This window comes from Exophiala spinifera (assembly GCF_000836115.1).
Source record: "Exophiala spinifera strain CBS 89968 unplaced genomic scaffold supercont1.4, whole genome shotgun sequence".
Classification (NCBI taxonomy): Eukaryota; Fungi; Ascomycota; class Eurotiomycetes; order Chaetothyriales; family Herpotrichiellaceae; genus Exophiala; species Exophiala spinifera.
Genome location: NW_015622516.1, coordinates 2297295 through 2323965, shown reverse-complemented (window position 1 = coordinate 2323965; position 26671 = coordinate 2297295). Strand labels below are relative to the sequence as shown.

Sequence of the window (26671 nt, the reverse complement as noted above, 5' to 3'; positions counted from 1 at the left end):
CCAATGAGCTTGCGACGCCTATGATCTCTTGTTGGAATTCGAGTGCATGATCGTGGAGTTTTCATACGTGCGTTCTCATTCCGTTTGGAAAGGAAATTCGTAGTCTGGAATTGCCAAGAAATTTTCCAGTAGTTGACTTTCTGGATGAACGAAGCCATCCAAAGCAGGAGCATAGTTTTCCATCGCAAAAAACGCGGAACCAGCGGCAGATTGCAGATTGTTCAGTCCATGAAGCTCAGCATCGTTGCTGCTGAAAGGGTGACTTTCCTGCCAGAGGTCATTGCTGATATGGGACAAGCGTGAGCTCGGTAGCATTGCATTCGCATACGGCGAACTCTTCCCAGGACCTTGGTGATCTTGACTTGGGGGCGAAGGATCTTGTGTGGCGATGTCTGAATTATCCTTTGTGGTCGAATTTCTTGTCCACTGCCTGAAGTTCTCGTACCCAGAGGCAGGGTTCAAAGGGCTTTGATGTTTGTTGGGGTTTGACTTCTCTCGAAAGAAATGCAAACGTTTCAGTGCTTGCTCCAAAGATTCGATCAAAAATACTTCACTCTTCGCCGATTCACCGACCGTCGACATCTCGCGGATAATGTCTAGTCCTTTTCCGAGAGTGTCATAGAACTCGTCTGTTTGGTTCTGTATGCAGTAGGCAATTAAAACCAGTAGTGAAGCTCGGCAGGAGCTGTATTCCACGTAGGACGCTCGCGCAAGGCCGGCCCCAGTTGAACGAAGATATACGCATATGTCTATCGCTTCCTTTGCGGCTTGAGCACAGTCATCAACGAGGATAGAGGTGCGCGAGCTACCCTTTGAGTTCGAGCTTGGCAGCGCTTTTCCTGTCGAACTCCTTGTCGCATGCGGAGTACTGTGACTCTCTGTCGTTGAAGGAGGGCTTGGATTTGCTGTCGTAAGGGTAAGAAGGAAAGGCCTTCCAGCAAACATGCGCAACAGACAATACTCCAGCTGAAGATGGGTGTTGGGACGAAAGTGTGGTGATTGAGGTGAGACTTTCTGGCCAGCTGGACCTGTCGGTAGCGATTCCCACCAGGACCTCAGGTCATCCTTCATTGCGACCAATCGATTGAGGATGCCGGAAACTTCGTGCTTCTGACAATTCCGGAGCAGCATGATCTCGTTCGACAACGCGCCGAGGCGATCCATGAGTCGGATTGATACTAGCATATGCGGGATTCTAGACATGTCTGCTCGATCATCTCGAGGTAGAGCCGCATCGATATCTGAAGGAAGCACTGACAATGGGCGGCCATGAAAAATCCCGATTTTCTTCTCTGTGCAGTATGCCGTCCACCATACACGATTCCTTGTTTCCTTGATTGTGGCACTGAATGTATTGCCCGGAATGTTCCTGTGCATACCGTTTTGCATGGCCAGTTTTATTGCCATGTTCAAATAGACGTAAGCAAGTCCAGAAGCATCGAGCGGAAGTGCATATAGGCCAAATAGAAGGCAAGCCTGCACGCTTTCCAAAGAGCCTAGATGTATAATATCAGGGAGCAGTTTTAGTGCATGTTGGTAGAACATGTTGCCAGCCTCATGGTCGCACGAGTCCTTGGCACTACCTTGTCGATCGACAGATTCCAGATGGGCATATTGACTACCAACGGCAAAGATCATCAGAACAATGCTCGCAGTAGCACCATCCCTCGAAGTCAGTGTCGAAGGTCGGTCATATACCTGAGAAATTTTATCGTTAAGCCAGGACCTATCAACGTAGAAAAAGTTGATAGCTGCATGCTTGAAAAAAACATGAACGAGAAACTCCGCTATTTGGCGAGGGGGAACACAGGAAAGCGTCTCGAGGAGATTGCGGGCTTCTGAAAGGAGTGCTTCACGTGAGTGGTAAGGTGGGTCCGCAGACGTCTATAAGAAGATATGTCAGATGTACTTCTTTTGCTTCTTCAGGGCCAGAAGCAATTTACCTGATCGTCGGAAGTTAGCATTAGAGCATTAACGTGTTTTTTTATCCGCATAGAGAAATTCCAGTACGAAAACTCCCCGGAGTAATCTGTTGAGGTTAGAAGGCGAAAATTGCCAGGTTCTCATCCTTACGAGCAACGTTTTCCGTAATAGGGTCAAGCGTGGCCCGCTCGTCCTCGATCTCAAGGTCACCTTCATCCTGACCTGTTGGTTGGTCTGCACAGGCAGTGCGAGAGACACTCATAGGATCAAGAGCTTGAGCTTCATCTCGAAGATTCCGAGTGCTGAGATCAAACTGTGGGAGCTTGTGCCTCAGGATACGTTCCAAGTACCTGGAGCGTTCGAGGACCTCGTCGATAGGCACTTCGGGTGCTTCGAGACTAGAATACTCACATCAGCTTGCGTAACACCACCAGGGTAGAGAGACATACCTCCCCTGTTGCGATACTATGCCCGGTACTTTGGAGGGCAGGACCTTGAACTCACAAGGCCTCCCAAAGTGGCTACAGCGGCGGCATGGAACACCACCTTCACATTTCTCCTTGACTTTCCGACAGCCGTCGCAAGCCCGTACAGCACGCTGTCTCTCTTCGGTGGCTAGCCGACGTTGTTTCCGTGGCCTTGATGATTGACTATCAATGGGAGATGCATCGCGCCGGGCGAGCCGTGACTCATGCCTTCGCGGAGTCGATTCTTGATCTTCATCGGTCATGAGGGACCCTTGTATTCTGAAACAAATCTTTTCCTGAGTTCGGATCCTGCGTCACGTCTCATGCTTGCCTATACCGTTATGCTGAGGGTCGTCGAGAGGATGAACTGTCAAACGTCGCGAGTGGAAATTTGGCTCGGAAACTGAATCCACGAACATGCAGGTTAAAGCAGCGCGAGGTAACGGCACAAATGAAATTAGCACTGGCCTTAATCTATTCAACCAATCAATGGCTGTGATGAAACCATGACGTCGGAGACGAATAGCAACTTTGCTCATGGATTTCCAGGCCGAAGCGCAGCGCAGGTCCAAAGGCCACAAATTCGCCAGCTTCATTCGCAGGGCGACCTGTCCCCGTCAACCTTGTCATCCTGCTTCGAAAGTGACACATTTCTTGTATCCGGTCACTCCTTCGTGTCTTCCACTTCGCCATGGTGAGATTGCGACAATAAAGCCCCGTGCTGTGCGCGATTCTTTCATCCTCACTTGCTGCTATGCGGATCTTTCTCCTCCCACTGACAACGCGTCAAGCCTTGATCTATTGCCAGCGTGCAGCGCCGAATCCTCAGGCAAAGGCGAGCATACCTGACCGAATCACGAAAAAGGCTGCCGAGACATGGGCGCAATGGGAGACTGCACAAAGCGGATGGAGGAAGCAGATTGTCAAGTACGGCAACCAAGGCCTTCAGCGTATACCATATCAGGAATGGGGACTGAAAAGCTTTCCCCCATCCAACCCCAAGCTCCAGGCAGAGCAAATCACCAAAAATGAAAAATTTGATGTGGTTTATCCTGGGAATGTGATGCATAAGGAAGACGTTCCAAAAGTCATGGCAAGACTAGCGCGGGAGAGAAAACAGCTACACTGGAATCGGTTCATTGGGAGCATGGTGGCCATGCCATTTACAGTACCTTTCATTTTGGTCCCAGTGTAGGAGTCTCCAATTCACGTCCCGCGCGACTTTGACTGAGATTCTTAGAATTCCCAATATCCCATTCTTCTACCTCGTTTACCGATGCTGGTCTCACTGGAGAGGTAAGGGCTCGTCGTTTATCCTAGCAAATTGTGGCGTGAGCTGACAGGAGGTAGCGCTGAAAGGTTCTGACCACCTGGATTTCATTCTCGACCATCGGTTATACCGGCCAGTCTCATCCCCAGAACTCGAGGATTTGTATGAACAAGTGGCTCCTGATGCTCCCGACTTCAAATTTCTGACCCGCTCTCAAATCTTGGATGGTAGTGCTCCCCCGGAGCAGATTATCTTGCCTGCCGACAGTCATAACGTTGTGGCTAAAGCGACCGGTGTTCCAGAACTGAGCGGAGAAGTTGAACGAGCGCTATGGCAAATTCAGCGGCAGTTCCAACAGGAGAAATCGCAGCAAGCGTCAGAAAACCCAAAGGGTGGTGAAACCCAGACCGACAATAAACAAAGATAGAGCCCTGCACTGGCAGAGGAGAGCTTCAAGGAGCCTTGAAATTCCAGCCTTTGTTAGCACGAATGGTGCTTCTTGTTTTAACATCTGCCTCACTGTATAGTACATAATTAAAATGCCTCATCGAATGGCCGTTCACTCTTGAGCCTCTGAGTTTCTTCGAATCATCTAGCCATGAAACCTTTGTTGAACATCGTGTGTTGGACAAATCACCCTCTGCTGCGTCGTCTTGCAAGGCGCGCTTTGCCGTAGTTTTCCCGTGCTTGGCATTCTTCCTGGATATTGTTCATCGACCTTTAGTACGCTGCTTGCTGATCCATATCATTTGGCCGGGAACCGATTCCACCTAACAGACGGACCCGATCAAGAGTGAAAAGAGTCTCACATAGCCTATCCATTGCTGCGTGTTGGAATCTATCCGATGTCGACTCAAACTGCTCCAGGATTTCGGGATAACAATCATTCACCACCCCACGCATGAGCGCCAACTACACCTAGCCTCATGCGCGATCTTCTTTCGTCGGGTCTCCCAGGCCTTGCTCAATGGTTTTGGGTCTCCACCCGACGTTCTTCAGACTCCGGCACAGTGGAACAGTAGAACGGACTTCAGGCTACTCTGTTCCTTGCTGCGAGTCATACCAGGACTCAGCATCTCGGTACTCCCAAGTTCTCGTCTACCGTCATTCCATCAGCAGGCAGCTTGACCCAGTCCCTCAGACCCTCATCAACCATGGCAGGCAATCTGGGCGATTCCCCTTTGGGGCGGGATGTCTACGTCCGCACAACACCATTCAGCAACAAGCGCCTTTTAGAACCGCCTCGAGTTCACATCCCTCCCCCAGCGCTGAACTGGGAAAATCGACATCACACAGCGACTCTGAGCGTAGAACGACGGCACTTTGAACACACCACAAACAGCTACGGGGATCCGTCATTTTTAAATTCCTTGAACGAGTTACAAATGCTAGTCATGGAGCACAAGATGCATTCTTGGACCTACGAAATGCGCAGACTGGCGCATAGCATCTTGCCATATCTTTTCTTGGGACCTGTTAGCGCTGCCAAAGACCCTGATTTCATTAGGAGAGCTGGAATTACTTTGGTGATCGCCACACGAAGCAGTGCTGCAGTCAAAACAAGACCCAACTTCCTCCATCCAAACACGCTGCCCGCAGTGGCAGGCCTTGAAACGATGACCTGCGATTTCGAAGCTTCGTACGACTTGTTTCCGAAGCTGCGCCCAACAATTAAAGCCATGAACGACCATCTGCAAGCCAGCTGTGACAGAATGCCAATTCAAGCGGCATCCGATATTCGCGGCAGGATTCTTGTCTATTGTGAGTCTGGAAACGGGAGGTCAGCGAATCTGATTGCGGCGTACTTGATTGCAGTGTTTGGAGTAAGTGCTATCTCAGCACTCCATATCATCCAGTCCCAACGTTTCTGCATTGCTCCTGATGATGCAGCTAAACAAATGTTGGTGAACTTCGAACGGATTGTTGAGGCAGAGCGCCAAGTTTCTAGAGTGAACGCTGCTAGTACCGCCGAATCGCGAAGTCGCCAACAAGAAAACAACACAAATTCTGCGGCGAGGCCTGCGAAACGAGGCATCAATGAGCTCGACGACATGGACATTAACATGGATGAGTTAGACGGGGTGGAAACAATGACAAGACAGGGCATCGCCCCATATGCAGATTCAATGAATTGAGAAAGGTTATACTGAGTCTAGGTGCACTGTACGGTTTGATGCAAAAGGAGCTGGCATGTCTGGGCTTCATTGTTGTCCTATCACCTTTCTTGAGACAGGTTGAAATCACATTGGCACTCCCCAGACACGATGATGCCTAGGAGCCCAGTGACTGCGAAGTCTTCAGATATCGGAGACGATCAGTATAAACTCTACGTATCCTCCCTACAGTCGGCAGGGTCAACGGTGTCTCGAACGACAAATAAAATGTCAAATCGAGAGAAAATAGGTTCCGTCAGTTCCACATTTGGCTGAAAGAAAAGGACCGTCACATCTTGCACATGCGCAGGCGGCAACTGGCTATCAGAAATCTGCCTGAAACGAGAGGGAGTCTGCACTGGTTTGTTGCCTTTAACACGACTACTGTTCTATGGAGGCGTATTCACTGGCACAAACATTCACTCTTCCTGTTTTGTTTTGTAGGTCACACCTTCCTTTCACAGAACAGTGAGCAAGAGCTTGCCATTGTTCGTTCCTGCCCCGTGAGAAGCAGGCAGTGTTGTTCAAGAAAATTGGTATCTCGCCACGATCTACCATACTGGGCAACGATCGTATCACTCAACTATTAAAACACCTTCATTCGTCTGGCTACACCCTGGGTGAGCGACCACGCACATCTTCGTTGCTGACTCTCACTAGCCGCAGGTGTTGCCGGGTCCACGTCTCGCCTCACTCGTCAAGAGAATATCTTCCGCCCTAATCAGCATGCGCTTGCGACGAACGATTACAATTCCTACTCGTTATGAGGACGAGGATCCACGCCCACCAAGGGCGCGCAATGGAACCAGACCTGCTTATCCCTCTTTGCTCAGAGGCCAAGTCATTCCTTTCAATCCTGACCATCCTCCAGCACAATTTCCTTCGCTACCGCTGTCCTCATCACGTCCGTCGGCTCATCATCTACAGCCTAACATCGAGTCAATCGCCGATCCTCCGTCTGACTTACAAGAGCAGCCAGATTCAACAGTTGGAGATCCGGTTCGAGATTCAAAAACAAAAGCAAGCGTCCCCAGAAGTTCTAGCAGCCCAACCCATAGCCTTGTCGCTCGCTCCCCTGATTCATCAACAGACGCGATCCAAGAAGATTTGCAAGTGCCTGTGACTGCGACGGTATACAGCGACCAGCTTCCACGACCTAATCTCGATCATTCGTCGGCGCTTAACACCGCCACTGTCGCCGATGGTAGCGTGGTGTCCGACACCTATCGCACCGTGGGTTCTTTCTCTCCATTATAGTTGCAAGACTAACACACCACAGGAAGATGCTGCTATGTGGAATGCTCTGCCGTTGTCCCTACAATACCACATCTTCACGTCTTTGGCGAGACTTCATCCTACAAAGCATCTGGTCCAGTTGCTTGGCTTGACAGAAGAAGAATTCAGTCAGATTAGTAGGGCAGCCTCTCTTCGCGAAGCCCACCCAGCTTCTCTTGCCGATATATGGCATTCTGCCTGGAATGGTACCGCCTATGTGCCGGGTTTTACTGAGGATATCTCCATCGATGCCGAGAACTTCAAGGAGTTCGCAGATTACATGGCTTTTGCAAGCAGTTTCGAATTCGCTTTTCAGTCAGAGATACGTGACGCCGAGAATTATTTATGCAGGCGTGGAATGGTTTGTGACTTGCTTGGGTCGTGGATACCAGATCCCTCAGAACCCCAGGGAAGCCAGTACTTCGTCCGCCTTCCCTCGTTGGCAACAGATCCCATTCCACGTTCCGACTCTCTTCTTGACTCAAACGACCCGCCTCTACCAGAAGTCGAAAATGAAGAGGTCATTGCGGGAAGTTCTAGCATACATCGATCCTCACCAATTGATCACACGACTGTCAGGAAGAACATCAGTGGAAAGCTAATCCCAAGGAAGGGGAGAGTGCATTCTAGTGCACCAATAGGTAGCACATCAACACGCCAACGTCGATATGTGGCTTCGAGTCTTGCAAACCCTAGTAAATCAGCTCGACATCCCCTCGCCAATGCCGCTCTAGTCCCAGACAGCTCATCGGAAACTATCGTGGATATCGGTCATTCCAAATCAAGCGAGAAGCTTAAATCTACAGCACTGGGACAATTATCGAAGGAAGATGTGGTCCCATCGACACCGGATCCATCAAACCTTATCCTCAAAATTCAAGGCAAGGATGGCCTGGCTCGTATTCTCAAGAAAAAGCATAGATCAACCGATAATACATTGCCCTTGTCTGCTGTACAATTCGAGCCAGCTGCTCAAGCTCCATCCGTGGAGGCTGGACACCTCGATCAAGAAAACAAAAGTTCACTGGCTAAGCTAGACACGAGTATGTCTGGTTTCAGTAAAAGCCTGCTCATGGACAGGACAATAGCAGAGAGCCCGGTTTTCGACAAGCAAGATTCCCCCACACTCGAGTCAATACAACATGCGATCTGCCCACTGCAACCAGAATCTCTGCCGCATAAGCGGAAAGCTTCACGGGACGCAAGGTGCACGAATTCTCTCAAGTCGCCGAGGACAATAGGTGAAACCCCCAAGACACCTCCAACAAGTATTGTTACTCACGACATCAATAACGAACATTTACGCCATGCAGAGGCGAAGTTGTCTCGGCAGCGGTGCCTGAGTTCGTCTCGCAATTGCAGACCTGCCGATGAACCAGCCAGCACCATGCCTCTGGCGTCAGATGATACTCTCCAGCTTTCGTCACGAGCTTCGCTGACTGTTGCTGAATGCTTGAGATCGCCTTCCTACTCACCAATCTCGGAGAATGAGTACCTGGAGTCATACCAAGCGCTCCTTCGTAACCCTCCCAGGAGATTGAAGATCTCCAAGGCACACTGGGGGGCCGAAGCTCATACTCAGTTGTGGGAGAACCAAAGTGAGCTTAGCATTGGTTATACCCAAGACATTCCTCATGATGGAAATGTAAGTCGCGCCGGTCTGATGTCTGTTGTACCGTTGGTGAAGGTCAAACCAGACCCCCGCCCCAGCGCAGCCGGAGCGGAGTCTGCCATACTGGAGGTTCCGAAGAAGCCGAAAATCACACTCTTGTGTAAGAATGCCAAAGAGACATCGTTATCCAAGGTCGAAAATTCTGTGCGCAGTGGGGAGGAGACAAAGGCTAAGACTCCAAGCGCCTCTTCTAATTCCGAAAGCGACATCGTAGCAACACCACGTGGTGCCCTGAAGGAAGATGTTGAGGGTGAAGAGGCCACACACTCACCAGCAGAGCAAAGCCAGCCGAAGAAAACAGTACCGAAGCGGAATACGAAAGTCACATCAGAAAGCATTTGTGATGAAAGAGCTCAACACATAGTCAGGGGAAGCTCGACGAAAAGCTTTGTAAAGACTTCCGAACAAAACTCCAACACGACAGCGAGAGAGACAAAGGAATCGGGTTCGAAACGGAGAGGCCCAGGTCGACCAAGGGGTCCGAGAGGGCCATATCGAAAGACTCGGGAAAGAACGGCAAAAGAGGAACAAGAGCGACAAAGAATGCCACAACAGGCGGAACAAGACGAAAGCACGCCAAAAAAGGAAACAATCCCACAACAGCACGACCATCATGGTGCATCGATGACAAATGCCGAGAAGAAGAAAAAGCGGCAGGCTATGATTTGATAGCTTCTCACACTTCTTATTTGGAGTCTTGCTACTGCTTCCGTTGGACAATAACCCATCCTTTGACGCGATCAATCTATCCGAAAATGATGTGAAAGACTTGAGAAGAATCCAAATTTTGATTGGAAGTATCGACCAGTTTTCCCTCGGAGCCTCAAGAATTCGAGGTCTCATTACATGTTTATGAGTTTCTACCTTGTATGAAAACACTCAGGAGGTGCTGATTCTTGGATTGTTGTTTACGAGGAGTAGGTAGTAAAACTTTAGCAAGAGCATAGGATAGTGCACCCAGATAATCAGACAATAGCTGTTCCAAACATCCCTACCAAGAGAGCCAAGTCCGAGTGAGAGTATCGATTTTCTGCCAAAGATGACCGCATGAGACAAGCAATTACGCTGGCCACTTTACTATGTGGGTAGCCCCGTGTTCTCTGTTCCACGGAGAAGCACTAGGATACACGTCTGTATGAACTATATCAGTATGATCTTTCGATTCGACATCCGCAATCGACCATAGGGTGAAGGAAAGCAGGGCTTCCCGTCCGCTCAGCCATACTTAAACCTCACGCCGGTGGCTCAGTAGTTGTATCGGTGACGAGCAGCGAAGCTCCACTGTTGATTGTTTTTTTTATCTTTCTGGGGGGTTTCTTTATTGCCGTTCTGCTTAATTCCTTTTTAGGGTGTAGTAGGCAGTCATGCCGTGGTAAGAGTGCTGAAGAAATCTTACGCCAAAGCTTTCACTATAAGATCGTTCTGTCCGTTCAGCCTATCTCCCAACTTGCAAGAAAGGAGGTCAATTGACTCGTCAGGCTGTCAGCCGCGGCGGCAAATGTTGTCGCGTTCCGACTGGTTGAGTTAAAGGCAGGAGAACCCAAACCTATCGGTACGATAACAGTGCTTCATAAAACGGGTGAGGCTCAGCAACGCTCTCGACTGCCAGGTACTTTGGTACGAATGGAAGCGAGAATATGGGTACGCCGAAGTCTACTCTAACGGGATTTCCCTAAAGGTCACGCGCAGTTTGGTAGACGCCCTCAAGTCACTTCGGTATCGATCCGAGAAAAGAAGAAGCCTTTGGATCGATGCAAGTTGCATCTGTTCGAGTCGAACCAGAATGAAATGCTGCAGAGACTGGAGGTTCGAACCTGCAGTTTTGTGAGGGGTGGATTCTCAATGAGGGCTTAATCGCGGTCCGAACCTGAGGACCCCGAGTAGCGCACTGACCCAGAAAACGAAGCCGAGGTTCCAAAGATGTAAGAGCCACACTTCGCTCATTGGAAGTCAAGAGCGCTATGTTCCTTGGACATGTCAGTCGTCCGACCTTGATTCCAATCAATGATACATTGGATAATGAGAAGAGGACTCCGTGCGCAAGAGCCGGATTAGGTCGAGGCCTTCGGAAGGAATTATGCCTAGCTCATCAGCGAAGAGGCAGGCTCGAGGTTTCGTCTCACCTTACGGAAAGCGTCCACGGATCGAAGTTAGTCAACAAAGTGCGGTCAAGGCAGAGTCCAGCAATGATGGAGCCTCAGAGAGGACGAAAAAGACCGACCAGATATGCCAAAGATGTCAACAGATTGACTTTGAAGGGATCTTTGGTGAAGACAGGAGAGACCCGAAACTTTACAAGATCTGGGGGAATCAGCTGTTTTCATTGTCCCGTATCAATATGCAAAATAATTGTACCCTGTGTCAATTCTTCTGCAATACAAGAGAACCACCATCATACGGAACCATGGTCGATCCGGTCTACTACCTTCGCGTCTTTTCGGCCAAGGGCGAGCTTGGTGCACGGCAATGTGACTTCGAGGATTCACCGGCTTTCAAAGTTGTTCCCAGCTCTGACAATTATGCACATGCTTTCCGCCATACCAAAGGTATCATTATGGAGCTTTCTGAGACGCTGGAAAGCTTCTGCGGCCGTCAGATACAGCCGCAAGTCGACCTTTCTATTATCAAGGAATGGCTAGAGTTTTGTCACAACAACCACAAGACTCTCTGCAAGGAGAAATCTACTATGCAAATTCCTCCAGGTTTTCGCGTGATAGACTGCTTAGAACGCAAAATCGTTTCTTGGGATAACGTTCCTCACCCTAAGCAATACATGACCCTCAGCTATGTTTGGGAAAGTTCAAAGGATGAATCGGCAGTCCGAAACGGTATCATTCCAAATCCCGCACCGGGTACAATAGAGGATACAATCATCTTGACAATAAACCTCGGCTACCGGTATTTATGGATAGATCGGTATTGCATTCCACTTGATGATGCCGCGAACAAGCAGATACAGATCAAGAGTATGGGGGAGATCTACCAGCACTCCATGGTCACGGTTGTCGCCACAGCGGGAAGCGACTGTCCTTACGGATTACCAGGAATTGGCGCCACTACAAGAGAAACTCAGCCCTGCGTGAAAATCGGAGACAGGACTCTTGTGTACACTCCATATGTGAGAACAGAGATCCTAAATTCGAAGTGGAACAGTCGAGGCTGGACTTACCAAGAAGGACTCCTCTCTCGACGAAAACTTGTATTCACCGCTACGCAGGTGTATTTTCAGTGTAGCGCTATGCATTGTCTCGAGAGCATCCGTGCACCACTCACAGGCTTGCATGTTTACAAGAATGTGCGGATGCGAGACAATGTGGAAATTTCTAGAGTGTTTCCCCTTCGTGGACTCGGAAAGAGCGTGGATGACCTTGAAGGACGCCTCACTGAGTACCTTCAAAGGTCTCTCACGTTTGAGAGTGACATACTAGATGCCTTCAGGGGTGTGCTTGCCGCTTTTGAGCGGATGTTCCCATTGGAACTGAAAAGTCTCTGTGGGATTCCAATATTCCATACTATGGATATTGAGAGTGATTTGGATGCCTTAGTCCATGGCCTATCATGGTGGTCCACCAATTTCTACAAAGAAGGACAAGAGCCGAGACGACGACTAGGATTCCCAAGCTGGACATGGGCGGGATGGAAGCTACCAAAGATCTCCTCTCGCGGCGGTTACTTTCGCGGGCAGAAGGTGATCGTTGATGTTAGTGTGGAATATGCCGACGGGTGTGTGCTGCTATGGAATGGAAATCAGGATTCTATACTTGCTCGGGAGAAGTCGGGGTCTTCGCCTCTCTTTTTCCGTATTTGCGGTCCAACACTGGATGTACAAATCTCCCCAGATTGCAGCATATGTGGAGAGAATGAAGACGGCATAGTTGAGCTGTTTGCGACACAGCTCGACACTCGGATCTTTCGAGAGCGTGCGATTGGGCTCACGCGGGATGCTTACCGGATGAACGAGGCGGATAATGGCTTCTTCCAGTTCACATTACTGATGTTGTCTCAGTCGGATCATGACGCGATAATCCTACTGCTCTACCAGCCAGAAGGTTCCCTTCATTTCGAGCGCATAGATGGATTCTACCTTTCGAAGACATCTCTCGACTCCACGGTGAAGTTGACTTTACCTGACACTTTCAAGGGCTGGAGAACACAAGAAGTTGTTATAGGATAATTCTTTTTTTGGGGGGGGAGAATCTCGTGAATCTAAATAGGAATAAGTTTGGATGAGATTTCATTAAACTATTCCTGGCGTCTTATGCGCGGCATGTGAAGAGGCACTTGAGTTCACTACAGGTAGTTAACTTGTGCCGAGTCTGCTAGGCTGTGTACCAGGTTAAGTTTCGGATTGCACTGATAACGACCTCCTTGATCCAGGGGCATGTATTTGACGGAATCTGCAATGTCTTCTTGCTTTGATGGACGTGTGGGAACAATTTGGCTGGTTATTGGTCTAAGAGATATGGTTGCAAACTCAAGGAAGCAGTCTCTTCGCCCAGTATCCTCTCCCCGTGTCCTTGATTCTACCCACGCCAAAGGCTACATGCAGATCACGACTGCAAAATGCTGCAACCGCTGAAGCAAACTCCCTGTCAGCAAGCCACATTGTTCTCCCCAGGCCCGTTGTGGAACTGCTCCAAGACATCAAAGCAGCAGACGAAGCTTGTGGCGAAAACGCCAAAGAAATCGAAATCGACAATATCGAATCCATGTGGCTCGTCCTAACCTCTACATGGTACATTCGTCACGCGCATGCGGGAAAGAAGTGTGGTCATCTTCTTACTCTCAGCGCGATATTCTGGTACTCGTTGTTTATCCCGTTGTATGTATTCGGACGCCGTCCAAACCCTAGTACAGAGCGAATCCCAGATCGCTATTGCAAGTGGCTCCAGCTAGCGTTAATGCTGCTCGATTCGACACAACTGCAGACTGCGTTCGACACACGGCAAAAATACACAATATTGGAGAATACCCCCGGATTCATTGAGGATTGCTTTTTCGTTACGAAGAAGGGGTTCTTTGGACGTGCACCAGCAAACTCTACAAAGGCTGGACTCTCAGTTGCTGTTTTGGGTGGAGCATACACTCCTTGTTTACTAGAACACCATCAGGATCACTTCAAGCTCATCAGCCACACATATGTTGAGGGTATAATGTCGATGCGTACGTTAGGTGCAGGGTCTCGCACGCAAATGCTAAGATTGAGGTAGACCCCTATCTTAGATAGCAATATTTAGGTTCGTTCTCGCGTACGTGGACCATGATCGGACGACAGGGAGACGGATATGTATCGATAAGAAAAGCGCATGGGCCGAGTGGATACGGGCAATGGTAGGAAAAGAGATGGTGATTCCTTATATCTTGTCCACAGGCAGGTCACGGCACATTTGAGAACCATCTGGCGCACAAATACATCGCGAAGAAACCGGAGAAGTGCACGAAAAAGTATCTCAGAGACTGGAGAGGCTTTTGGCAGGTGACTTAGGTATGAGCATACGTATAGTCAGGGGTGGGAAGCTATTGTAACGACCAATGGTACATGCCTCAGTAGCCCGATTGTTCCCTCCTATTATCGGCATCGCCGTCTTCGTTGCCATCCACAGGCTTGTCCCTGGCTTCCTTGATGGCATTCTCATCGCCACGGAGCTTCTCGAAATATGATTTGATGTCCTCTGCAGATACGACCTGCCCACTTTCGGCATACGGCTTCAGAAACTCCTTTACTTTGTCTCTGAGATGGTTGTAGACCATGACGCCCTGGATTGCTTTGACGCGGTCCATGGTGGAGAGGGCTGCTTCGCCACGGTCGAGAAGGCTTGCTGTGCCGTGTGACCGCGTGCCTGAACCCGGCACCCCCGCGCTGTTGGCTTGGGAAGACGCGTCGGAAAGGGATGGCTCGTATGTGTCTTCTTCTTCAACTAGTTGAGGATGCGGAATCAGTTTCGGGTAGCACTGTGGACAGTGGCAGATGTGGTCGCGGAATGAGGAGGTGAGGAACAGGCTGAATGTGCCTTCGGGGGCCGGAGGGAGTAACTCATGTTTGTGTGCCGAGTTTGTGTCGTTTGAGGGTTGTGAGGAAGGTTCCGCAGATGTTGGGAGAGATAGAGTGTTCAGGTCATCCTTGATGCGTTTTGAGGGGCTCGATGGAGGTTTGTCGAGGTCGGTGTCTGAGGCTTTCCGCTTAAGAGAAGTGCCGTTCGTTGGTGGCGCCGAATTGTCAGGTGCTTGGTTATCGACTTTGGGCTCCGGCGATCTGTGAAACACAGGCTCAAGGAATCCTGGAGTGCCAGCGTATTGCTTTATCCAGGGATTGGACTCGACGCACTTGTAGCAGAGAAGATGTTCGAAGTCGTCCTCGCTAGGGAAACCTGGGGGGGTGGGATGAGAGGGCTCGCCTTCTTCTTTTTCCCGTCCTTGTGGCGCTTTGTCTTCTTTGTACCAGTCTCTTGGAAGTCCCATCAGGCATTCTGGGTGATACCAATCCTCACCACAGCCGCCACTCTCTACAGTCCCGAGCCCAAGACACTGAAACATGGTGCCTTTCTCTGTTTCTGGGTCGTACTCTTCTCCGCAGGCACAGAAGTGATTCTGAAAGTTGTGGTTGTATTGGTTATTGGGCGCAGGCTCCTGTGAATGAACCCCACGTGCGCCGGTCGTAGGGTCAGACCGCAACATACAGGAGGATGTGGAAGGAAGTCGTTTCGTGCCGCAATCACAGACGAAATTGCGTCGGCTGAATAGCTCGACCAGGTTGTGCTCACCATGGCAGGAGATGGAGCATGAATAGCACACGCCTGCAGGGGTGTATACTTGTGCCGCAGAGGCAGGTGGAGGGCTGCATGTGAGGCAAGCGAAGATGGTCTGGCGGAGGGGTCCTAAAACGTGCGTGCACTTATCGAATTTCTGTAGTAATGTTAGTGTTGACAGGGAACCAGCTGAGCGTAATCGACCGTACATAGGGAAGAACTTCTCGCGCGTCCGCTTCCAAGGCTAGTTGTTGATCAATGAAACTAGGAACAAATATCAGCATCGAAGGTGAGGACATCAAGGTGAGCGCATACTCGGATGCAGTCTGAGAGTCCTGTGTTGCCTGACCATGGTTCTGGACTTGATTCGCTCGTTCAATGTCGGAATTGGAGTCCATTGCGGCGTGCAGTGATCAATTTATCCAAGAAGTTGTGAATAGATATTGCGACAGGAGGATTGGGTGAGTTTGTCGAAAATATCTCCTCAATGGTCACCAAGATACCTACAGTAGTCAGTGCCTTGGTGATGGGTTGAAACTCGCCTCGTCAATGCCGGAACATGATTGGAGCATCTCCACTTACAGTGCTCGCATCACTAGCGCGTCGCGACCGCGTCGCGACCACGCGTAAATGAGGTTTTGCACTTTATCTTCCAGGGGGGAATCCTGCAACACCCATCACCACAGTTACAAGACTACAGGACCCTAAGATACAGAGAAAACATGAGGTATGTCTGATATGACTTTACAACACATCTAACATAGTGAAAAAATGTACTAACAGCTGCTAGCTCACCCCTCCGACCAAGCATGTCGGCCGCAAATAGAGGCCTCGCGAGTTCAAGCCGACGGAAGAGAGCAAGAGACGATGAAGACGACATTATGTCGTCGTCGCCAGCAGGTTAGTTGCAAGTATGCACAGATCGCGAACTCGGCTGACAGTTGTAGCGCTGCCATCTTCTCCTCCTTTGCTCCCAACCAACGAAAATGATGACCTTGACGACGACAACCTAGACGCCGAAGATGACTTGCTTGGCGATGTGGACGACCTCGACGAGATGGCCGAAGATGAGGATGGAATTGACCTCTTTGGTGACAATTTCATGAATGATGAGCGAGATCGGGGCAATCAAGAAACATACCAAGGCCGCATGATTGATGATGAAGGCGACTATGATGAAATCGACCTCGCAGACCGACGTCAATTGGAGGCGCGTCTTAATAGACGTGATCGCGAGCTAGCCCGTAGACGCCGCATGCCGGCAGCTTTCATGGCCGACGACGATGAGGACGCCGGGATTGACTTGACAAAACAACCTCGGAGACGTCGACACCACTACGATGAAGACCAAGATGATATGGACATTGACGAGAACATCATGGAAGAAGAACTTTCCCTTGAAACGCTGCGAGACATCAAGGCCGCCAACATCACAGAGTGGGTGACTCAACCTTCTGTCATGAAAACAATTGCCAGAGAATTCAAATCCTTCTTGACGGAGTACATTGATGCCCACGGCAGTTCAGTCTATGGTACACGAATTCGAACTTTGGGAGAAGTTAACTCAGAGTCACTGGAGGTCTCATACGATCATCTGTCTTCAACTAAGGCCATCTTGGCCTACTTCCTGGCGAATGCACCCGCAGAGATGCTGAAGATCTTCGACAAAGCAGCCTTCGAGGTTGTTCGATTGCACTATCCAAACTACGAGCTGATTCACCCAGAAATCCATGTGCGTATTTCGGATCTACCGGTTCAATACACCTTACGTCAGCTACGACAATCGCATTTAAATTGCTTGGTCAAGGTTTCTGGTGTCGTTACCAGGCGAACGGGCGTTTTCCCGCAATTGCAAATGGTCAAGTTCACCTGCACAAAATGTGGTGTTACACTTGGACCCTTCGCCCAAGAGTCTACGTCGGCAGAAGTCAAATTATCCTTCTGTCCCGAGTGCCAGTCACGAGGACCATTCACCCTCAACAGCGAGAAGACAGTATACAGAAACTACCAGAAACTGACCCTACAAGAGTCCCCCGGTACCGTGCCTGCTGGTCGATTGCCACGACATCGGGAAGTCATCCTCCTTGCTGATCTCATTGACTCGGCCAAGCCTGGTGAGGAGATTGAAGTTACAGCAATCTACCGCAACAACTACAGCGGCCAGCTGAATAACAAGAACGGGTTCCCTGTTTTTGCCACCATGCTCGAAGCCAATCATATTATCAAGACTCACGACCAGCTTGCCGGTTTCAGACTGACTGAGGAAGATGAAAGACAAATCCGAGCACTTTCTAAGGATCCAAATATTGTTGAGAAGATTGTTGACTCTATCGCCCCGTCCATCTATGGTCACAAGGACATCAAAACCGCTGTGGCTCTTTCTCTGTTCGGCGGTGTTAGCAAGGAAGCGCAAGGCAAACATAAGATTCGTGGAGATATCAACGTGCTTCTGTTGGGTGACCCTGGAACTGCTAAATCACAGATCCTCAAGTACATCGAGAAAACGGCACATCGAGCGGTGTTCGCCACAGGTCAAGGTGCATCAGCTGTCGGTTTGACGGCTTCCGTTCGGCGAGACCCGTTGACAGCGGAATGGACGCTCGAAGGCGGTGCTCTTGTCCTGGCTGATCGTGGTACCTGCTTGATTGACGAGTTCGACAAAATGAACGATCAAGATCGAACTTCCATCCACGAAGCTATGGAGCAGCAAACAATATCGATAAGTAAAGCAGGAATCGTCACAACTCTTCAGGCACGATGCGCAATTGTGGCTGCCGCCAATCCCATTGGCGGACGATATAACAGTACCATTCCTTTCAGCCAGAATGTGGAACTGACGGAACCTATTTTGTCTCGATTTGACATTTTGTGTGTCGTTCGAGACACCGTTGACCCTGCCGAGGACGAACGGCTTGCGAAATTTGTGGTCACCAGTCATGGACGTGCCCATCCTGCAAAGCTTAGCGTTGATTCGGGCGACACTGCTGCAATGGAGACCGAGGAGACTGATGCGGTTAATAACGGCGAACCCCAGCAAGAAGGAGCCATTCCACAGGAGCTTCTTCGAAAGTATATTCTTTATGCTCGCGAGAAGTGTAGACCGAAACTGTACCAAATTGACCAGGACAAAGTCGCACGTCTGTTTGCAGACATGCGTCGAGAATCGTTAGCAACCGGTGCTTACCCAATCACTGTAAGTTAGGTTGGCGTTGAACCTAGGGTTGATGCTAACTTGAATTCAAGGTCCGACATCTCGAAGCAATTATGAGAATTGCTGAAGCGTTCTGCAAGATGCGTCTGTCAGACTTCTGCTCATCTCAAGACATTGACCGCGCTATCGCTGTGACTGTCGATTCGTTTGTCGGCAGCCAGAAGCTAAACTGCAAGAAAGCTCTCGCAAGAGCGTTTGCAAAGTACGTCGGACACCCCTCGATAGAGCAATCCCAACTAACATGAATGTCCAGGTATACACTGAAACGTCCAGAGCGACGAACAAGAGTGACTCCACGGAATGCAAACAGTGTGGGCACTGTCTCAGCATAGCATGTTCGATAGTGATTCTTGATACGCCTTATGCCTTCTGCCTTCGGGAAGTAATGAGTGGATGATAAGTCTTCAGGCTAAATTGACGAAACTTCGTTATGTAGAGTTAGGGATGCTGAATGGGCGTTGGAAGACCAATGTTAACCATATAATCAACAACAATATTGCTGCTTCCTTTTCGTTCTATGGCCTCATCCTGTCATACGAGTAGGAGGAATGATAGAAGTATTGATGAAGGTGATAGCACCTCTGTAAGCATTGATCGGCTCTCCTAATGGTCTGTGCGCGATACGCGCTTTGAAAAGTGCAAGACGCGTCTCACTGTGTGCGTCATACATTTTTCGGCGAGACCATCAGATCGCCTGGACAGGAAGAGCCACGATTCGCCCTGGGGTGTCCGGTAGGCTGTTTGCCTTTTATTGGAATTGAATTTTCGTTTTATTCTATCTGCGGGTGGCATTCATACGTCGAGGCTCCTGCCGACTCCCAGTAACCGGACCTATTTTCCTCCGCGACACAGGTCGTAGTCATACTAGCACAAGAGCCATGGCTGGAAGGTCAGCCAGCTCAGCGACGGCGACAATGACAATGTCTTCCACGAAACCCACATCTTCGCCTGACGCGAGCTACCACGTTGAGATTAAAGACGAGAAACAGGGGCCTATGGTCAAAGAGGAGGACAGGACTGTCGTCGATGAAGAGGATGAAGGGGAGATGGATATGAAATCTCGAGCATTGACGAATTTGCTTAAGACAAGCTCGGTCTTCGTGGCCATCATGGCAGACAAGATGAAGGAGCAACAGAAGCGCAATCAAGAACAGGCGAGACGAGCCGCCACTAAACAGGAGCACCAGGCGGCGAAGGAGGGGGAGCCCAAAGGTCCAATAAGGAAGTCAGACAGGGCGCAAGCACAGAATACTAGCGATACAAAAGATCAGATGGAAAGTCAGGGTAAGAAGAACAACCGAAGCCGAGGTCGGTCAGCGAAGGCAAACGTGGCAAAGAAGAGCATCACAGAATATTTCGATTCCAAAACTGCCAAAGCTGCGGAGGAGGGGCCATCGGTTCAGCAAGCTCTGGCAGAAGCTGCTGAGGAGTACAAAGGAGAAGAGTTGGGTGCACAAGAACTTGTTGCAACCGAACAACCAAGTGTTGTCACTGGAGGGCAAATGAAGAGATATCAGCTGGAAGGTCTTGAATGGCTTAAGACACTTTGGATGAACGGGCTCTCTGGCATCCTGGCTGACGAAATGGGTCTGGGAAAGACTCTCCAGTCCATCTCTCTGATTGCATTCTTCAAAGAACACAATATCGCTGGTCCATATCTCATCGTGGCCCCCTTGAGCACCGTTCGCAATTGGATCGAAGAATTCAAATACTGGACACCCACCATTAACACGATTCTCTACCACGGCAGTAAAGACGAACGCGATGCCATGCGCCGCAAGCGCATGAAACTTCAGGATCAAACCAAAACCGACTTTCCCGTTGTCGTAACCAGCTACGAAATATGCATGAACGACAAAAAATTCCTCACCAACTATCAGTGGCGCTACATTATTGTGGATGAGGGTCACCGCCTGAAGAATATGAATTGTCGTTTGATAAAAGACCTCATGACCTATAACAGCGCCAACCGCCTCCTCATTACAGGCACACCACTGCAGAACAATATCGCGGAACTCTGGTCCCTGTTGCACTTTTTGCTCCCTGAGGTCTTCAATGACCTTGATAGCTTCGAGCGCTGGTTCGACTTCTCGAGCGTGCTCGAAGACAAGGACGATCCTACCGGGAAAGCCCTTAAACGCAAGAACAACCTGGTTTCTACGATGCATGCCATTCTCAAACCATTCCTCCTCAGACGTGTCAAGACAGATGTTGAATCGTCCCTCCCCAAGAAAAGAGAATACATTCTTTACGCCCCACTCTCGGCTGAACAGAAGGATTTGTACAGAGAAATCCTTGCTGGGACTAGCAGGACCTACCTCGAAGATAAAGCCGTCGAACGGATTGAAGCCCGTAGTCGAGCTGCGAGTCTGAAACGCAAATCCAACGGTAGTGGCCGTTCCACGCCTGTCAAAAGTCTGAAGACAAGTCGTGCATCGACCCCTGCGTCTGCAGCATCGGTTGGTTCCACGCGGCGAGGCAGAAAAGCCGCTCCGACGTCCTACCGAGATGTGAGTGACAGAGAATTCAACTCTCGCTTGCGTCGTCTTGAGCGTGGAGAAGAGGATATCAATTTAGATACCGCTTCACCTCCCCCAGACACGCCTGGCTTCTCATCGGAAGATGCCGAAGAGCTCGAGCGTGCGCAGACACTCAAATTAGCCAAGAAAGAGATTGCCAGCAAGAAGCTTCAGAACCCGATCATGCAGGCACGGCTTGCCTGCAATTCTCCACATAACTTCTATTGGCCATGGAAGCCTGCAACGGCCGATGAAGAGGCGTCTGGAAATTTTCCTGCTGTCGATGAGACACTGGTCACGGCTAGCGGGAAGATTCTACTGCTCGACACACTACTCCCACGTCTTTTCAAACTTGGCCACAAGGTCCTGATATTCAGCCAGTTCAAAACGACGTTGGACATTTTGGGGACATATGCGAGCGACCTCAGAGGCTGGAAATGTTGCCGCATCGATGGAAGTGTGAGCCAAGAGGAGCGGTACGAACAGATAACAAGCTTCAACACTGATAAATCTTTCAACTTGTTCCTGTTGAGCACCAGAGCAGGCGGTCAGGGCATCAATCTGACCGCGGCTGATACAGTAATTCTGTTCGATAGCGATTGGAACCCACAGCAGGATTTACAGGCCATGGACAGGGCCCATCGCATCGGGCAGACGAGACCAGTCATTGTGTACAGGCTTGCGACAAGAGGCACGGTGGAAGAGACACTGTTGTTCAAGGCCGATGCCAAACGAAAACTGGAGAAGCTCATCATCCAAAAGGGCAAGTTCAAGAGTTTATTAGCCGAGGGAGATGTGGATGATGTGCGCGGCGTGCTGGAAGGGGATGAATTCGAGATGTATGATATCCAGAGTAAAGAGGGTGGGAAGATTCTGGGTGAAGACGAACTCAAGATTCTTACCGATCGCAGTGACGAGGCTTATGAACGTGCCGAGAAGGGATTGGATGTTGGTGGTGAAGGGCGGGTCTTCAGGGTGGCAGATACGAAAGGAGGCAGCGATGTACTTGATGACTTGACGGTCCGAAGTAAGAGTTGAGATTCAGCAGCTGGTGACTTGGATACTCGGATACTCATCTGTCCTAAGCGGAGGTCGGGAGATATGCGTCGGCAGAATATTTTGTTGGATTATTGAATATCCCGCATAAACTTCTGGGAGCTTGACTTGATATATAAGTCATTATGACCGATGTCAGCTATGGCTTTCAAGTCTTCTGGCACGTTGGCCACCGAGAGTTGAAAGTGCCTGCTGCGGCTTTTCTGTCTTACGACTCAGAAGCGGAGAACCTCGTATGGAGTATTGTAGTATCTCGTACCCGGTAGGGCCGTCTCCAAGCCTGTGATCAGCCTTCAGCGGTTTTCCACCAATCTGGGGGCTCCAGTTCAATCTTGCTTTACTCCGTATGGGGATGAAATGTGCCTGATATGGTGGGACTCCCATCGGCCTTTCAGCCGACAAATTGTCCCGTTGGGGGAGAGCAAAACTCCGGTGGGATGGCATATTATGCGTCGGCAGAATTGCTGGACGTACGGTATATATCGACTTTCGCTTCTTGATCCAACGGGAAGAAGCGTCACACGCACATGATCTCGAGGCTTTGCCACCAGCAGGTTCCCGGAAACAACCATGTTACTCTCCAAAGACGACGCGCTCCATTACACGTACGACTCGGAACATGTTCAGATCGAAGCATGGGGTCCGAACGCTCTTCGTGTCCGCGCAACAAAACTGCATACCTGGCCGTCCGGAGACTGGGCTTTGACAATCGCACCGCAGAAATCTAAGCCGACAATAACGGTCCAGGACAAGTCTGCCGAAATCACCAACGGAGGCATCACAGCCAGCATCTCGTCCCGCGGCAAGATCATCATCACCAATGCAAAGGGGGAACGACTGTTAGAGGAGTACCAGCGGAACAGGCTCGATGTCGAAGATCCAAAATGCAGCGCTCTTGAGGTGGAAGCCCGAGAGTTCAAACCTCTGCTTGGCGGCGACTACCACTTGACCTATCGACTTGAGTCCGTCGACAAGAAGGAGAAGATCTACGGCATGGGACAGTATCAGCAACCGTTCCTTGACCTCAAGGGCCTTGACCTGGAAATGGCTCAAAGGAACTCTCAAGCAAGTGTACCCTTCATGTTGTCCAGTTTGGGATATGGCTTGCTTTGGAACAACCCAGCCGTCGGACGAGCAGTGCTGGGAAAGAATATAATGAGCTTCGAAGCCCAATCAACCAAGTTTATGGATTACTGGATCGTTGCCGGCGACACACCGGCTCAGATAGTGGAGGCATATGCGGACGTGACTGGGAAAGTACCCATGATGCCAGAATATGGGCTTGGTTTTTGGCAATGCAAGCTTCGATATCAAACGCAAGAAGAGCTCCTGGGTGTTGCAAGAGAGTATCGCAAGAGAAATCTGCCTCTGGATGTCATTGTCGTCGACTTCTTTCACTGTTCGTGATGACCCCTGCAAAGCCCTCATACTCATACTGATCGGACAAAGGGCCAAAGCAAGGAGAATGGAAGTTTGATCCCACGTATTGGGAAGATCCCGGTGAGTCTGCCATGCGAAGATTGTTGTCGACCTGGCAGGAGTCTTTCGATTGCTAAAGCTTGAAGCTTTTGGCTTTCGTCCATCCTCCATGTGCCCTTGATTTCGACCTGTTTGTTTGCCTGCAACGCTCCGTCGCAGGAAGACGATCACAGTCTGACAAGTCAAACATTTTTGATTGGTTTACAGATGCCATGATTAAAGAACTCCAAGCGATGAAAGTCGAACTCCTTGTCTCCATATGGCCGACGGTTGATAAGCGGTCCGAGAACTATAACCATATGCTAGAACATGGTCTGTTGATTCGACAAGATCGAGGTCTCAGGGTGTCTATGGACTTCCAGGGAGACACCGTCCATGCCGACTTTACCAACCCGGCAGCCAGAGATTTTGTCTGGAAGACCGTCAAGAAGAACTATTATGATAAGGGTGTCAAACTCTTCTGGCTCGATGAAGCTGAACCGGAGTACAACGTGTACGACTTCGACCTGTATCGCTATCACAGTGGCAGCGTCTTGAGCACGGGAAATGCATACCCTGTTGACTATGCTCGAGCCTTCTATGAAGGAATGGTCAAGGACGGCAAGCAGAAGGATGTCTGCAATTTGATCCGTTGCGCCTGGGCAGGAAGCCAGAAATTCGGTACCCTTTTGTGGAGCGGTGACATCGCTAGCAGTTGGAGCAGCTTCAGAGACCAGTTCGCTGCAGGTCTGAATGTTGGGATTGCAGGAATACCCTGGTGGACAACTGATATTGGTATGTCTTGACTCTTACCAGGAATCAACGTTTTTGCCTTGGTGCATGCTGACGTGGCAGGTGGTTTCCATGGTGGAAATCCCACACACCCAGAGTTCCGAGAATTATGCACGAGGTGGTTCCAATATGGTGAGTTTCGACATTGCTTCTGAGTCGCTGGTTTTGCTGAACGTGATGTAGGTTGTTTCTGTCCTGTATTCCGCTTGCACGGCCACCGTGAGCCGATGCAACCTCAGCACGGCACGACTGGTGGTGCGACGTGCATCTCAGGGGCTCCCAATGAGGTCTGGTCCTATGGAGAAGAATGCTACGAGATCATGAAGAAATACCTGCTTCTCCGCGAGAAGCTTCGTCCTTATGTCCGCCAGCTCATGACCCAGGCGCACGAGAAAGGAACTCCGGTGATCCGGACATTGTTCTTTGAATTCCCCAAGGACCAGGCCTGTTGGGACGTGGAAGACCAGTATATGTTCGGACACAAATACCTCGTCGCTCCGGTCATGTATAAAGGCGTGGACAAGAAGACGGTATACCTGCCCAAGGGTGCGACGTGGAGGAGGTTTGATGATGGAGAGATCAAAGATGCCGAGAACCTCCCAGGAGGGCAAACGATCGACGTTAGCTGCCCACTGGCAGTTATGCCTGTCTTTGAGAGGATCTAGAGGAGACCTGCGACAAGTTTGTGCGGTGTTTGAATTGTCAGTCGTGCCAAAGCCAACTCATACTTGCCGAGGCATCAATGAATCCAAAGCACAAGTTTCTGTTGATTTTCGTCAGGACAATGGTGCTAGGAACATCTTTCAGCCTGAAAGTTCTGCTTTATCTAGGTAGAATCACGGGAATCTAGGTTCATCTGGTCCTTGGGAGGCCTTTGACTCGAATCAGATGTGTAACATTGCCATGGTCACTGAACGCTAGATGATATCTGCCACACATCGCTGGCAACACGAGTCACTGGTTCCACCTCGCGAGTTTTATTTTTAGGCTCGATGCTACCGTCAATACGACGAGCACGTAAGGTTCTGCCGAGTCCAAAGGGCGCATTCGTCGTACCTCTTCCCTTTCGAGGTATTGGTATGGACGCCTCTGACGGCAGGATCGTTCAGGCTAAGCACTTTCGCTGTCAATGTTCAGCCTGAAGGTTCGAACATTTGTCCGCTTGCCGACCTGCCTGAAAGTTGTGTCCAGTTTATGTACTTCTGGGAGAAAAGAAGAGAAACAATGTCAGTCACTTGGTACTTGCACGGAGTGATAAGTCCCTAGTTTGTCATACTAGACGCGAAGTCTCTATTCAATGATTGGCGGGCTCAATGGCTAAGCACAGTCTAAGCGCAAGTTAATCATTGAAACTAGTTCGATCAAAGCTAGCGATTGCTTAGCTGCTACTCTAACTTCATCGACGCGATCTGACATTTCACTTTCTTCGTTCTATTAATACGTGTGAGTGATTGAATTTCAACACGGCAACATCACACACAACGATGATTTTTCCCAGGCTGCACGACAAATTCACGACCTCTTTACTTCAGCGTGTCTTCTAGGGTTGAGGTACGACCCCGAAAAAGCTGATCAATTATGCGGTAGAACTATCTTAAGATTTCGTACAGAGCACTTTATGTCAAGTCTACAGCTCTAAGCAATGACCTCGCATCAAGCCAACTCTAAGCAGTAATGCGCTACCTTCAAGGTCTTCCGGCGTGACAGGCTACAGCAAGAGCTCCTCCTGCACCAAGGGGCCCGCAAGGATATCCGCTAACCCCCGTACATCCATCACGCCTGATAAGGGGTTTTTGAGCTTGAGATCCATGTCCTGGTCGGCGCTTCGATGGCACCCTTTGATCCCATGACAGGCAGGGAGCCCACATGCTGATAAGCTGTCTCATTGCACCGGTGCTTTTCCGCTGGTCATGCAAGGTGACTTGGCTAGCATCGACGAATTCCACACAGAAAACCTGTCCATCCAGAGCCTTCCAGCAAATCGCGGCAGGTAGTGCTAGGCCAGCAGCTGTTGAATGTATGACCTCTAAGGTCGTGCTTGCGTGGAAGCTCGAGGACTAAGTCACATAGCTTCAGAGAACTTGTCGAATTCAGCATCCGGGTGATTGATCTGCCCAAAGACAACGAAG

The 26671-nt window shown here is 49.9% G+C and overlaps 9 protein-coding genes and 1 non-coding gene across 10 annotated transcripts; 8 read left to right on the top strand and 2 right to left on the bottom strand.

Moving 5' to 3' along the window:
- Nucleotides 1-75: 75 nt before the first annotated feature.
- On the bottom strand, nucleotides 76-2653 carry PV08_06035 (uncharacterized protein; the record flags this gene model as incomplete). The annotated part of the gene is made up of 4 exons (XM_016380373.1): nucleotides 76-1884; nucleotides 1944-2029; nucleotides 2074-2321; nucleotides 2373-2653. 4 exons carry the CDS (start codon nucleotides 2651-2653, stop codon nucleotides 76-78), a joined length of 2424 nt encoding a protein of 807 aa, XP_016236200.1.
- Nucleotides 2654-3144: 491 nt separating this feature from the next.
- PV08_06034 (uncharacterized protein) lies at nucleotides 3145-4087 on the top strand (the record flags this gene model as incomplete). Its single annotated transcript, XM_016380372.1, has 3 exons — nucleotides 3145-3581; nucleotides 3631-3686; nucleotides 3741-4087. 3 exons carry the CDS (start codon nucleotides 3145-3147, stop codon nucleotides 4085-4087), a joined length of 840 nt encoding a protein of 279 aa, XP_016236199.1.
- A 727-nt stretch (nucleotides 4088-4814) lies between these two features.
- PV08_06033 (uncharacterized protein) lies at nucleotides 4815-5795 on the top strand (the record flags this gene model as incomplete). Its single annotated transcript, XM_016380371.1, has 1 exon — nucleotides 4815-5795. One exon carries the CDS (start codon nucleotides 4815-4817, stop codon nucleotides 5793-5795), a length of 981 nt encoding a protein of 326 aa, XP_016236198.1.
- A 744-nt stretch (nucleotides 5796-6539) lies between these two features.
- PV08_06032 (uncharacterized protein) lies at nucleotides 6540-9429 on the top strand (the record flags this gene model as incomplete). The annotated part of the gene is made up of 2 exons (XM_016380370.1): nucleotides 6540-7046; nucleotides 7093-9429. The coding sequence occupies 2 exons, from the start codon at nucleotides 6540-6542 to the stop codon at nucleotides 9427-9429; spliced, it is 2844 nt and encodes a 947-aa protein (XP_016236197.1).
- A 507-nt stretch (nucleotides 9430-9936) lies between these two features.
- PV08_06031 lies at nucleotides 9937-10053 on the top strand. Its single transcript, XR_001622127.1, has one exon. It is a non-coding gene; the product is annotated as a 5S ribosomal RNA (ribosomal RNA).
- Nucleotides 10054-11164: 1111 nt separating this feature from the next.
- Nucleotides 11165-12934, top strand: PV08_06030 (uncharacterized protein; the record flags this gene model as incomplete). Its single annotated transcript, XM_016380369.1, has 1 exon — nucleotides 11165-12934. One exon carries the CDS (start codon nucleotides 11165-11167, stop codon nucleotides 12932-12934), a length of 1770 nt encoding a protein of 589 aa, XP_016236196.1.
- Nucleotides 12935-14304: 1370 nt separating this feature from the next.
- Nucleotides 14305-15904, bottom strand: PV08_06029 (uncharacterized protein; the record flags this gene model as incomplete). The annotated part of the gene is made up of 3 exons (XM_016380368.1): nucleotides 14305-15663; nucleotides 15716-15770; nucleotides 15822-15904. 3 exons carry the CDS (start codon nucleotides 15902-15904, stop codon nucleotides 14305-14307), a joined length of 1497 nt encoding a protein of 498 aa, XP_016236195.1.
- Nucleotides 15905-16315: 411 nt separating this feature from the next.
- On the top strand, nucleotides 16316-18962 carry PV08_06028 (uncharacterized protein; the record flags this gene model as incomplete). The annotated part of the gene is made up of 3 exons (XM_016380367.1): nucleotides 16316-16406; nucleotides 16454-18699; nucleotides 18750-18962. The coding sequence occupies 3 exons, from the start codon at nucleotides 16316-16318 to the stop codon at nucleotides 18960-18962; spliced, it is 2550 nt and encodes an 849-aa protein (XP_016236194.1).
- A 675-nt stretch (nucleotides 18963-19637) lies between these two features.
- Nucleotides 19638-22274, top strand: PV08_06027 (uncharacterized protein; the record flags this gene model as incomplete). The annotated part of the gene is made up of 1 exon (XM_016380366.1): nucleotides 19638-22274. One exon carries the CDS (start codon nucleotides 19638-19640, stop codon nucleotides 22272-22274), a length of 2637 nt encoding a protein of 878 aa, XP_016236193.1.
- Nucleotides 22275-22862: 588 nt separating this feature from the next.
- Nucleotides 22863-25207, top strand: PV08_06026 (uncharacterized protein; the record flags this gene model as incomplete). Its single annotated transcript, XM_016380365.1, has 5 exons — nucleotides 22863-23691; nucleotides 23742-23792; nucleotides 23979-24545; nucleotides 24606-24674; nucleotides 24726-25207. 5 exons carry the CDS (start codon nucleotides 22863-22865, stop codon nucleotides 25205-25207), a joined length of 1998 nt encoding a protein of 665 aa, XP_016236192.1.
- Nucleotides 25208-26671: the final 1464 nt, after the last annotated feature.